The sequence below is a fragment of the Chelon labrosus genome, assembly GCF_963514085.1.
Source record: "Chelon labrosus genome assembly, chromosome: 13".
Classification (NCBI taxonomy): domain Eukaryota; kingdom Metazoa; phylum Chordata; class Actinopteri; order Mugiliformes; family Mugilidae; genus Chelon; species Chelon labrosus.
In genome coordinates, this window is record NC_140346.1 from 1,815,644 (window position 1) to 1,829,669 (window position 14,026).

Genomic DNA, 14,026 nt, shown 5'->3' on the forward strand with positions numbered 1-14,026 from the left:
CCAAAATTCTGGCCTATAAATTAAAAAAACAACAAGCAGAGAGGGTAGTGTATAAAATCAAAGACCAAATCACCAAACAAATAAAACTTGACTTCCAGGACATTCGTAGTTGCTTTGAAAAATATTATAAAAATTTATATACCCGGATGGTCAGTAAGGGGATTAGGACTCCTGAATCTCTGCTTGCGTCACTCAATCTCCCCACAATTACAGAAGACCAGAACAAAGTCTTACTGGCCAATGTGACTATCGAAGAACTCCAAAAGGCAATCTCTAGACTAAAACCTAACAAATCCCCAGGCTCTGATGGGTTTACAGCAGAGTGGTACAATACTTTTAGTGACTTATTATCACCTCTATTACTGAGAACATTCAATTGGGTCATTAAAAATGGAGAGATCCCTCCATCTTGGAGGGAGGCGATCATTACTGTAATACCAAAAGATGGTAAAGATAAGACAGATTGTTCTAGTTACCGACCAATTAGCTTGCTAAACCAGGATTATAAACTATTCACATCAATTCTAGCAAAACGCTTAGAAATAATACTTCCAGATATTATTCATTTAGATCAAACGGGGTTCATCAAGCAGAGGCAAACACAGGACAATGTTAGGAGGACATTACATGTTATTAACCATATAGATCAAGATAAATTAGAGGCTGTTCTGCTGGGGCTAGACGCGGAGAAGGCTTTTGACTCTGTCGACTGGTCATTCTTATATAAGACATTAGAGAGGTTCCAATTTCACAATGATTTTGTTAAAGTAATACAAGCTTTATACTATAAACCAACAGCTAAAATTCGGATTAATGGAGCATTATCAAATAATTTTGAACTTGAAAGGGGATGTCGGCAGGGTTGCCCTATATCGCCGCTCTTATTTGTCATCTTTATAGAGCCCTTGAGTCAATGGATAAGGCAGAATGAGAAGATAAAGGGGATCATGGTGTCGCAAGAAGAACACAAAATTGCCCTATTCGCTGACAATATTTTGATATATTTGGGGCATCCGTCCGCCTCTTTCCCAGAATTACTCACAACTCTGAAGGAATATGGCCTACTATCAGGCTATAAACTCAATATTCACAAATCACAAATCTTGACATTCAGGTATTCACCTAGCCATCCCATGAGAGAGGAATTTAAAGTCAATTGGGACTCCAAATCAATTAAATATCTAGGTGTGAATATCCCAAAACACCTGAACATGATCATAGCAGAGAACTATGACATATTGTTTTCCAAAATTAAATCTGACCTGTCCAGGTGGAATCTAATCCCCTTCTTAGGATTAGGACAAAGAGTGGAAGTGATAAAAATGAACCTGTTACCTAGATTATTATATCTGTTCCAAAACATACCAGTCGAGCTTCCAAATGGGAAATTTCAAGAATTAGACAAATTAATATCACGATTCATTTGGCAGGGGAAGAAGCCAAGAATTCGCTATAAAACTCTCCAACTAGCAAAGGACAAAGGTGGCCTTGCTCTCCCGAATATTAAAAATTATCACCAAGCGGTCCAGATAAAAATTTTGGTTGACATTTGCAACCCTTCCTATAAAGCAAAGTGGAAAGACATAGAATGTCAGATATCTAGTGATATCCCAATACAAGCAATTATAGGGGACAGTGGACTGGTTAATTGTCTAAAAGATGTAAACCCATGGATTAAAATGTCAATGAGGACCTGGCACAGAGTAATCAAGGAAAACAAGGCAAAAGAACCTTATTGGATCATTAAATGGATAGGATATGACATAGATTTCTTACCAAACAGGATGGATGCAAGATTTAAACAGTGGGCTGACAAAGGGCTAACAAAATACAGCGACCTCTTTGAGGGGGGCACACTGCAACAATTCCAGGATCTTAAAAATCGATTTAGTTTAACAAATCAAGATTTTTATAGATTTTTGCAAGTTAGACATTATCTAGATAATATAATGAAAAAGGAAGAAGGGCAACAAACTAACTTGGGATTACTGAAGATATTTCTACTCAGCTACAGATCGGACCCTGGTCGCGGAAACATATCAAAGATATACAAGGTGTTACGACAACTAGAAGGAGGAGACACTGTATATATAAAGGAGAAATGGGAGAAGGAGAGCAACATTACGATACAGATGGAAATATGGGAAAAAATTATATTACAAAAGTGGAAGAGTACATTCTCACTGTCTTGGAGAGAATTTGGGTGGAAAAATGTTGTCAGGTTTTTTAAAGTTCCAGCACAAAGGACTTCTCTGGGAAGAAATACAACCTGCTGGAGAGCATGTGGTGAGGGCAAGGCAACACATTATCACATGTTTTGGGAATGTCCAGTCATTACAAAATATTGGGAGGAAATTAAATTGAACATTGAGAAAATCATGAAAATAGTGATCCCATCAGGGTTTGAGACATTATACCTGGGGCTAAGACCGGACACTGTGAAGGGACCTGACAATAGATATATGTATAATATTTTACTATTAGCAAGTACAAAAGCAATCACAAGGAAATGGTTGGTAAAAGATTCCCCGACAATTGAAGATTGGATCAGAGTGGTTAAGGATATTTTCACAATGGAGAAGCTAACATTCATTCTGAGGCTGGAACAAGAAAAGTTTGAAAGTTACTGGAAAGTTTGGATCAACTATCTAACAAATGATAGGCAGGAAGTTTAAAGTGACATCTCCACCCCCCCCCCCCCCCCCCCCCACCTCTTAGTTCTTAGTTCTTGACTCCACTCATCTGTTTCTGGTTTTAGTTTCTGATGTAGTTATCACATATTTATTATAAGTGCTATACATGTATGCAGCAAGCTATCTTTGTTTTATTTTAAAGACTATTACAAGGACTACTATTTGAGTTAGTGAAACTTTTGTTATGGCTGTAATTATCACCCCACAGTACTGTCCAGATTACCCCCCATACAACTTGGTTATTAGTTTTACTTTGTAACATTATTTTTTTTCACTTTTCTTTGGATACTCAGGATATTTAGACATTTTGAGGGGTGTTGTGTATAAAGAACAGAGGTATTTCTGTAATGATTTTTGAATTCTGAATATATTTGTAATCTACTTGCTCTCTATACATGTTTCAAGCAAAAGACTTGTTGAGGTGTACTTGTATGAGCTCTTCAATAAAAAGTTTAATAACAAAAAAAAAAAAAAAGTATAGACAATACAACAGGACCTGCGAAGCTGACTGCACCTTGGCTGAAAGGACAAACTCTGCATTCCGGTAGTTTGGCTGAGACTCACGTATTGATCCTGCCAACAAACACTTTTGGATAGGTGAAACCCAAGGGGAGATCACAACCCCAGGCCATCTCTAAGATTCCCTTCATCACACCTGTTCCACCTGTCTTTCTCCCCTTCACGGTACCATCTGTGCAGCTTCCACCAGTGACACAAGAGATGGTTGCACCAGTCATGCTTACTCACAACAGCGGACGATACCATAAGAGAAAACAGGATGGAGAGCATATTTTCAGAGGATGACAGACTTAATAATTTGTAGTGCGAGAAAGATAGAAATCCCACTTCACATCTGCAGTATTTTGGCAACTTGTACCGAGAGGAGACTTTTAATATCTACAAAAAAATGGTTATGTGATTTCAAACAATGTAGATGAGGTATAATTCACACTCTGTATGCAAATAAACAATGACATCATTTGGGGTGCAGTAGAATATTTTAACAGCAGCTGTCACCAATGGATCTCTACCACTGTTCCAGAAGCACAAACAGCGCTGTGTTTTGTGTGTGTGCTATGACTTTAGCACACATGTTAGGTGATTATGTATTCATCTCCGTCCTGATGCTAGTTAGACCTGCCCAAAATTCTAACCTTGGAAGCTTCCATTTGCACAATAATCTGTGGTAATAAAGGTAAATGAAGATACAAGTGACTGAGAAAATACACACAACTCCTTATCGACATGGTCGAATCAATAATCAACCACAGACATTGTGGGTCCTGGTTGTGTTCACATCTGTACTTTATTCCCCAGGACAGATGTTAATGCAAGGTATGATTGGGCCTTAGTTAAACGCATAACTTGTTTTAAATTCAAACTAGCTCCTAAACATGACTTCCACCTGACACAAGTTGTGAAGGAAAGTACAAACTAAACCACAAAAGGCCACTTTCAAGCCTTGTTGGCATCAGTGTGATAATCTGAAGATTGTGAGATCAAACCTCAGGGCAGTTGTTTTAAGGCAATTCATTATGAAAAGGGGCTGTGGTAATTCAGTTCAATACAGTTCATGTTTTTGAACAAAAAAAAATGCTGGTGGGTGAACAAGAAAATGAGTGCACACCATGCTGAATGTTTATATATTGTACTTATCACCATTTTGAAACTAGCACATCCGATTATGAGCATAGTATGTAGTTAAGAACTTGAAACTAGTGCTGGATTATCTGACATAATATGTTTCTGGCTGGTGTGACCCTATCATAGAAACGTTTAAGGACAAAAACACACAAGGTTTTTCATCAAAATTGTCTACCTGATAAAAATAATATTAAAATGAATAGGGTATATGAACAGTGCATGCTTTTATATTTGTATATATTTGACAGTGAAGGAAAAAAAGAGCTGACAGAGGGAAGTGAGTGCATTTGTGCATGTGGCACTTGGTCCTCTCACAGTGATGAAAGAAACATAAAGAGAAAGAAAGGAGAGGACTATCACGAAAGAAAAAAAACACATCACTGATGACAAGTGGCTAATATGACTCAGAAGTCCAGAATGAAACTGTTATGTGAGAAAAAGTTGCTGGAGTATAAAGGCAAAAAATACAAAACAAAGCAGCTTTCTGTATAGCAGAGTGAGTGCGGAGGTAGTTTACCGAAAGGAATAAACGACAATCTATTGATTAATGATGTGTATAGCTTATTATTAATTGCAGTCGCACTCACATTCCATGAATCTTTATGAGGGAAAACACAAATCATGTTAAAAATTATTCAACAACTCATCATAGTTGCTTTGTACAGAAAAAGCTTCAGTTAATAATTTCAGTCAGATTTGGTTTGGTTTTGTGGGTTTGTCTACTTCTAGTGCAATATGCTTTAAATGTGTGCATTTAAAGTATATTTAAAGGTTCGTGGCTGGTGAGGCACTGACTCTTTCAGAGTCAGATTTAGAATTATAAACCCAATGGAATAGCTTAAATTCACCATTCAATTGGCTGCTTCCACACTAACTGGTTATGTTTCATATCTCATATGAGAATTCTTTACACACACAGGAAAGGAACGATGTTAAAATCTAAAGTGGTTAAGAGAGGGAGTAAGAGAGAGCGCACATTTGCCGTTGCAATTCCACAATTCATTCATACTCGTTCAACAGAAATGAGAGTACCCAGTGTGAAAAACAAACAAAAAACCTATTTCACTTTTATCAATATATTAATATTAATATTATATATATTATATTTTTTGTATAATATATTAAGATTGAGTTTTGTATTCTGATGATTTGATCCATTTTTATACGGATTGTTTAACAAAATATCTGCGTGCAGTTATCTCAACGCAGAAGCAGAACAGCAGAACAACCCGTTGCTCAGTAGTGCTCTCGTCCATGAGGCAGAAGTACTGGCTGCCTCACCTTGTGCTTTTTCAGTGCGGTTTAATGTCAGATCAGCAACACTAAATATGTTATAAACATACATGAAATACATTACCTAGACAATGGAAAGGTAGGACATTTGATAAAAGTGTGTACAACCATTATATAGATTGCGCAATTAGAGGAGAGGCTCAGCTTGCTACTGCCTCAGCTCACATCTCTCACCTGTATTTACATAGGAAATAACCAAATTCATAAATTTTGACTAAATTACCGAAATTACTGGAATCATAAAGACATTACATTCACATCACAGACTAAAGGACAAATAGTATAATTTATTTAATTTTATCATTATTACTTTTCATGATGGCAAGTGAAAACTGCCTCACCTGCCTCCCCCTCCCCACATGTCCCTGACACATGTATTTTTTTTTTTAATGAGTAGATCAGTAGTAGTAGTAGTAGTAGTTCAGGTGCACAGTAGCATAATTAAACAATTACAAATGCCTATCCATTTAGGAAACATGGATAAATATATAAAATAACTAAAACTACAAGGGTGAAGCACTTACCCAGGGCTTGGGAGGCAAAGGCTGTCATAGAACTCTGCAGTCGGTCTGGTCTGACTGCCTGAACCAATAGCAGCTGAGGAGAGAGCAAAAATACACTGACAACCAGTATTCACAACTTTCACATCAACACTTATCACATATTTCGAAAGGTCCACTTTTTTTTTTTTTTTTTTTAAATGCCTAAATTGTATACATACCCTCTCAAACACAGGGACATTAACCTTTTACAGTCAAAGTGCATAATGTGTTCTTGACTTCTATGCTAAGTGGTCAAATTCATGCTTAGATGATCTAAATCTGCATTCAATTTAAAAAACATAGGAAGTGGAATTCTGTTTTATTTTTATTCAATTTTGGGGCTATTAAAGTAATAACTACAAGGCACACATTTCTACCAAGGCCACTCTGTAAAAATACAATATTTTTGGACATGGAAGAAGTCATGGAGCTTGAGCCCTGTCTACTTATAAAGCAATCTCTTTTGTCGTCTCAAAATTGAGATTAGTTCAACTTGGTAGCCACCTACTTCGCATCGACAAATATTTCACTTCCTGAATTTCATTAACATTCTCTTGGCTCGACATCACTGGTCGTGTCTTTCTATGTATACACCTCTTTATGGTTATTTTAAGATATTATGTTGTAGCACTGGCAACGCAAAAGAAATCATCTATACTCAAGAATGAGATAGAACGTGATGGAAGAAGAAAAAAGCAGGCAAAGTTTATGTATGGCTTGTATTGAAAGGTTCATTTCTAACAAAAGCAGGGGAGAAATAATGTTGTTGGGAAATTGATTGAAAGCTGACCTGTTGGAAGGAAGTAATCTTCTTGGCAATGGAGGATGGGATTTCCTGTTCACACTGTGAACTCTGCAAGAAGGACAGCCAAAGGTCTGAGTCGCTCAAACACAGAGTCTGGTAGAGAGCTGGGAATGCAGCCTGGAAAAGACAGGTGGCACAAGTTAATAGGGTGAAGGGCAGGTCAAGACATCATGTTCGATAAAAAGGTCTTTAGATTGGTAAGGATTATTTTTTTGACATTCTTTTCAAATGAAGTAGAAATCTTGGATGTCTGCTGGTTAGAAAAAATATCCAAAGGTCAAACTTATCATTTGCATTATGAGACATTATGTTACTGTCGTACCAGTGTCACACATTGCATTTACAGCGATGGTGTAATAATGTTAAAGTAACCTAGAGAAAACGCCTTCACATTAGGGTGTACACTGTATGTCAGTTTGCATGTCAGCGTGTTTACTTTAAAAATGGCCACTGCTCCATGTCTCTCCTGGTCAATCCAAGAAGGGAATTCCTGATGAGAAAAGAGAGGGTTTGAAACGTTTGGTCTTTTCTTGTTCTCAGGATAAAAAAAAAAAAAAAGCTACACTCTTACCTCTTTCTTAAATATTTCCCCTACGATGGATCCAGTAAAGACATTCCATTCCTACAACGATAGGACAACAGTGTTTAAGTTTTTAAGACATTTGGCAGGTTCAAAGTAGGGCTGCAGCGGCTGTCGATGTCATGAATTACTTATACGTCGATTTTCATGGTATACACTGACGCAATGCGATGTTTGTTCATCTCCAATTATGCCAGCTCCAATTGCCAGGCATGCTGGGAATCAGAGTGCATCAAAAGAACCCCCAACCTGATCCGTAGAAGTGTGGAAATTGTTTAAACTCAGTAAGATACACACTTTGCAAAAATGAAACAACCCACCACACCAGCACAACCACTATGCATAAGCATCTCAACAGACAACAACAGATGATGGTCGTATTTAGAGCAAAGTTAACCACAGGACTAATAGACCCATGAGAAAAGAATCCATAGATTTATCAAAAAATAAATGGATTAACTGACTAATCAAAAATGTATTTATACATTATCATTTATATTGACATGATACAAAAATGACTCACATTCTCCTGGAAAAGTTCAGGGTACATGCCTTTCACAAAGTGCATGGCAAACATCAATTGGTCAGCCTGAGACAGAGATAAGGAGAGAGAGAAATTAATATACGGTAAAGAGTACAGTATAACAATAATAGTTTGCACAAATCCAACCTAAAGACAACAAAAAAATTGATATCTACTAAGATGTGAAAAAGACATTCTACTTGAGTCTTTAGTCTGCCTCACTAAAGGACTTGCAAAGGTTTGGTACAGCCTGACAAAAAAAGCCTGCTGTCTCTCTCAATGTGCCCGTCCTTCTTGCTTTCTAATCTGCTAGTACAGTTTGAAAAGAGATAACAGAAACGGCCATGAATCAAGATGTTCATCCCACCTACATAAAGAAAAGAAAAGCAGAGAAAGAGAGAGAGAAAATGAAACAGAGAAAGTAAAGAGTGATTGAGGAAAGGGTGCAAATGTAAGAAAACGTGCAAAATGTAAGAAAATGCATGCAGACAGTTAGGAAGACACTTAGGAGGGCCTTGTTTGAGAGTTCAATTAAGGAGGACGCACCACACTAGCTACAGGAGGTCATTCCCACCTGTGGCCATCAGACTTTATAAATCCTCCCGCTGACTCTTGGTCACTCAACATTCTTTAACACTTTAGACTCTGATAAAATTTATTTGTAACCATTTTACCTTTGTCACATTGTCAATACTTGTGCAATATCTGTTTTTTTATGTATCTTATATCTTATTTTTATTTTGTATATATATTTTTTTATATTACTTTATATTCTATTTGTAGTTGACTCTGTCACCTTGCAACTGTCACTTTATGGGAGCCACAGCAACAAAAAAACTACCTTGAAGGATTAATAAAGTATTCTGGTTCTGGTTCTGAAATAAATGCTGTTGAGCTTCACAATGAATACATAAATTCAAAAAGTCCATTTGAGTTTATAAGCTTAATTAATGTTTCCGCCAGTAACACAGTATTATCAAAACTGGGACAATGATCAACTTATTCATAATAACATTAGGCAGCTTGGCAAGAAGACTTCTCTATAGTTGTGAGTGCTGATTAATGGGAGTGTGTGTTTATGGATGATGTAAGTAATATCAAGGCAGGAATAAAACTGTTGAGGGTTTGCTAAAACAATAAAAAGGGTTTCAAAACACATTCAGCACAATGCCTCAGTTCCTGTCACCACTGACTTATCACCATAGAAAATCACCAGAGTAATAAATGGAAGTTTTAGAGTTGCTGAGAACCACATTTTATTTCTAAGTATGTTCAGTTTATTAATGAATGAAACAACTTAAGACAGACATAAGTGCCAATGATTAAATCAATAAATAAATAAGGTTGTATCGTCAGAGTAATTGAAAGGCAGGACCAGACTCGACCAGAAAGTGTCAAGCTACTGTAACTAATGCCGGACCATGCAATGGCCCTCACTCATCACTATCCACTTGTAAAGAGTTTTGTGCTTGATCATAATTTTGCAAGTAATCGTGCTGTGTCTGTGAAGGTTCTCAGTCATCCAGGTCATGGTATATCCAACAAAGGTTCAAAAAAGGCAACTGGACTTGTAGAGTTTTTTGAGAAGACGTTTCACCACTCGTCCGAGTAGCTTCTTCAGTTCTAGGGGACTGGTTTCAGGAGGAGTTCCTATTTAAACCTCAGACTTCCCACCAGTCCCCTAGAACTGAAGAAGCTACTCGGATGAGTGGTGAAACGTCTTCTCAAAAAACTCTACAAGTCCAGTTGCCTTTTTTGAACCTTTGTTGGATATAAGTAATCACGCTGACAATGGAGCATCAGCAGCAAGTGGCCAGTGGCATTTATTTCTATTCTGTGGTTCATGTACCATTGTTCTGTACATGAAGAATATGTTCACTTTGATCAAGCATCTATATGCTGTGTAGGTTCACTGCTACTGCCAGACACCTCAGAAGGAGAAGACGTGTTCTGGGGATATACTACAGGTGAACTGGTTATATAATTACAAGCTTATAGACAGTAGGTCATATCGGTCCATGATTAACATGTGTTCTCACTTAAATGAACTGCTCTGGGGAGCGATTGCAACAAGCTCAGCTCGGCTTATTTGCTCCAGGATGGAGAATGATTGCTATGTTCACACCAGGCCAGACAACTGACCTGGTGGGGTAATGTCTGGTTTCAGAAAAACGAACCAAGTGAAAAAGCTCCCTTGGATAAAATTAAGAAGCTCTCCAAGTAAAAAAGTTAAGAACCACTGCTGTAGTGTACTTTGCCAAAGGAACAGTGTGTTCAGCCTACAGTTTAACATCTTCACAAACCTTCAAATCCATCATCGGTTTGTCACCTGATATTATTACATTATGTTTTTTTACCTGCCAATGTAGCGTCAGCTTGAAGTGAGGCAAGGTTACATTTAGACCAAACTCTACACTACCATGCCCCCTCTCTGACCCACTCCACGGTTAATGTCTTGATCCCATGTCTGCATGATTGACACTAAGCTGCCAAGTCCAACTCCATCTACTGCAGTGACAGCGGACACAAGTGAACAGAGTCCAGCCACATGATATGACTGATAAAACAAAGAATTTTTGTGTGTGCGTACGTGTCTGTGTGTTTTTTTCGTGCACATACACACTATGTGTCAGAGAGAATGTAGTAAAGAGAGTGCAACTACAATGAAAGCCTGTGACTGTGTGTGAGCTGCTGTCATACTGACACTCTGACAGGACAGGAACCTCAGCCGACAGAACAACCTGGAACATGTCACATTTCAACTATTGCACATGTCAAGAGAAGTATCTGCATCCTCACACCCATGCTTAACCTCCTGAATGTTTACATCAGCAACAGCACAAGTAACCATATATGAAGAGCCCCCTCAGTGTACACCAAAGAAAAACTTTCACGGTATGGCATCTAAAGACAAGCATTCCGCTAACAAGAACACTCGCTAACAGGCTAAGATGTGACAAAGCCTAGATACTGTTGTGACTGAAGCATTTTCTTATTCTATAAGTAGAATATGACCATGATACTCGACAGTTATTAATAGGGATGCCCCGATCAATACCGTTAGAACGGCTGATGCAGGCAGTTTTAAAATGACTGGTATCGTGCTTCAGCCCGATCTTTTGTAGTTAAGTGCTGTCATAAAGTAAAACAACATCCATGTAGTGTCAAAACATCTTCTTCCTCTTCTGTTTAATGGCATTTGGCTAGCGCCAAAGCTGACAAAAAGAAAATAAAGAAGACACCAAGTATACTCAGGCAAAGGCTGTACCAAAACAACAACTACTGACATGTTTAAAAAAGAGAAAAGTTTCCTCTGGGTGAAAAATATTACAGAGATGGTTGGAGTGAAGACTGGGCAGGTCAGTGGAGCCAGCTCTGAAGACCAGAAACATGTTGTTCAAGGCCAGAGATACCCACAGCATCAGTCTGTTAAGCGCCATATTTGTTTTGCACAGGGTAACTACAAAAACAAAAATGTTTCAATAAGAGTTTTGAGTCACGTGCTGTCACATAAAGAACCAACATATTTTTCTGTTACAACCTTGTTAGGGACACATCTGGACACATTATCATTAACACAACATAACACGTGGAGAGAAGCATCCCAGAAAATCTTTGCAAGTGGTTCGTGTGGCTATCACACAAAAAAATGTGTACAGGTGTATTTAGCACTGATCTGATCACACAAGACAAATGTTAATACTAAGTGTAAACAAGGTCGCAGAGTCTTTGCTCATGAGAGTATCAACAATCAATATTTGGTAGCGTAACTCTGATTCTTTAAATGAATCAATTAGTGGTGAAATTTAATAACATTTAATCTGAGTTCATTCCATTTAAAACAAAGTTTTTCCAAAAAATATTTCTTTCCAACAGACAGTAAAATAAATGTTTTTTGATCCTCTCAATTGATGCTATATTGCCCTCATTTGTACCTTACTCATTGTTCATCTATTCACTGAACCCATTCTCCCACCTCAACTTATCTCTTTTGCAGCACACATGTGGGAGTTGACAGAAGCACTGATAAAGAAGCCCACCGTTTCCCCTCTGCTAATAACTGGTCTGTTGCTGTCTGAAGTCGGTGTACATGAGTCTGTTTTTTGCATGTGGCTGTTGACTAGATGGCCTGTAGATGTGATCAGCAGTTAACAGGCACTCCTGACTCTGCTTGAAATGTGGATTACTACGCAAGCGACGCACACACACACAAACACACACACACAACAGATAAAGAAATTACATTTACCATTTACTGCCTGGTCGATGCAGTGACTGCTGTGTTGTTCAATATTTGACACTTCATTAGTGTGTAACCCGCAGAGGCCTCATTGTATGAGTGAGAGAATGTGTTTATCGGATTGGGCCTTTGGTTTAAACATGCCACAAAAACACTACTATACTACTGCTTTATGTTAGAAAATTGTAAAGACTTCAGTGCACCTGATTCCATATTTCAGTTCAGACAATATTACACCAAATTGACCGTTGGGCTTTATGATGAATAAATAAATTCAAAAAGTTAATTTGGGTTCATAAGCTTAATTAATTTTTCTGCCAGTACACGTTATCAAAAATGGGCCAATGAGCTTGGCAAGGAGACTTGTCTATAGTTGTGAGTACTGAAAGTGGACAGATTAATGAGTGTGTGCTGGATGATGATGGAAATAACATCAAGGCAGGAATAAAACTGCTGGGGGCTAGCTAAAAAAAAAAAAAAGAAAAGAAAAACCAACTTAACCCCACAGAAAATCACCAGAGTGATAAAAGGAAGTTTTAGAGTTGCTCCAGACCACATTTTCTTTATTTCTGTGTCTAAGCATGTTCGGTTCACTACCTTGAAAAGAGAGCGGCAGACATACTCATACACCATATTCTTCAAGTTGGCCTCCAAAGCAGCAATCCTGGCTTCAGTGTTCTCTTCTTCCTGAAATGCACACACAAACACACACATTCAGCGATTTGAAAGGAGATGGGGCATTTAGAGTTTATTTATCACTCTTTGTTAATATGATATGATACATGTGTCTGTGTGTAATGTGCCTTATTCTTGCTAAATTTCTTCTAGATGTAGTCTATAATGCAGCCCAAAGTTACATTTGGTATTCATTATGCTCGCAAAGCCAGGTAATCACACAGTCATCTGAGCACCGTTCAGTTGACTGTGTTTACAACAAAATGGCTGCTATTGGTTGTTGTAAAAGAGCCAAATAACTTTAAAGGATTAACAGTTAACGGCGATCAAGGCATTTGTCCAGAAGGATACATCACATAATTCATTGCTATCAAGATGTATGCAGAGTTTTTTTTCTCTGTATCGGTTGAAGCATGCTTAATAACGAAATCCCAATGACATGTTATGATAAGATTTGAGTCTAACTATGTTAGGTTAATGGACCGAAAAGTTTAGTGTTGACATTTTTATTAAGATTTGTCCTCTCTTGCTGTCACATCTGGGCCACCTGATTGTCTTGATGTTGTTCAATAGCCACAAAGAAACACAATCAAGTTCAGTCCTTTTCACACAATGTCTTTGTTTTTCCTCTCTGACATAACAATTACAACAGAGATATCAGACAAAGGTGGTGCTCGACAGTAATGTGTCTATACAGATAGAACAGAGACGAGATGGTGAAATAGGCAGATTAAGAAAATCCAACAGATGTAGTGAAATGGGACAATTGGAGCATGAGAATCACACACACACACAGTAAATACTACAGAAATTCCAGATGGCCTCTCTCTTTCCATTTCATCCTATCAGTTTGTCTGTTTGTCCAACCTGAGTATATGCTGCTTTCAAGCTCTGCTAAAGCTAGTAGGGACTTTTGAACCTGTACCCAGTGCCATTGAGTAGCACGTCAATTTGAGGTGTGTTTTCTGCAGACGTGTGACTACATGTTACCACACAGGGCAGTTCTGTATACAGGGCATAAGCATATGCAC

At 37.9% G+C, this 14,026-nt stretch overlaps 1 protein-coding gene across 1 annotated transcript in view; it reads right to left on the minus strand.

Annotated features, from left to right (window-relative positions):
- dync2h1 (dynein cytoplasmic 2 heavy chain 1) overlaps positions 1 to 14,026 on the minus strand; it is a 119,965-nt gene that overhangs the window by 44,855 nt on the left and 61,084 nt on the right. Inside the window, exons 75-80 of the mRNA XM_084558574.1 lie at positions 12,918 to 13,007; positions 8,081 to 8,146; positions 7,549 to 7,599; positions 7,414 to 7,467; positions 6,963 to 7,094; positions 6,155 to 6,227 (exon numbers count right to left, since the gene is read on the minus strand). Of these exons, the coding sequence (XP_084414700.1) occupies positions 6,155 to 6,227; positions 6,963 to 7,094; positions 7,414 to 7,467; positions 7,549 to 7,599; positions 8,081 to 8,146; positions 12,918 to 13,007 (466 nt within the window). The remainder of the gene's footprint in view (positions 1 to 6,154; positions 6,228 to 6,962; positions 7,095 to 7,413; positions 7,468 to 7,548; positions 7,600 to 8,080; positions 8,147 to 12,917; positions 13,008 to 14,026) is intronic.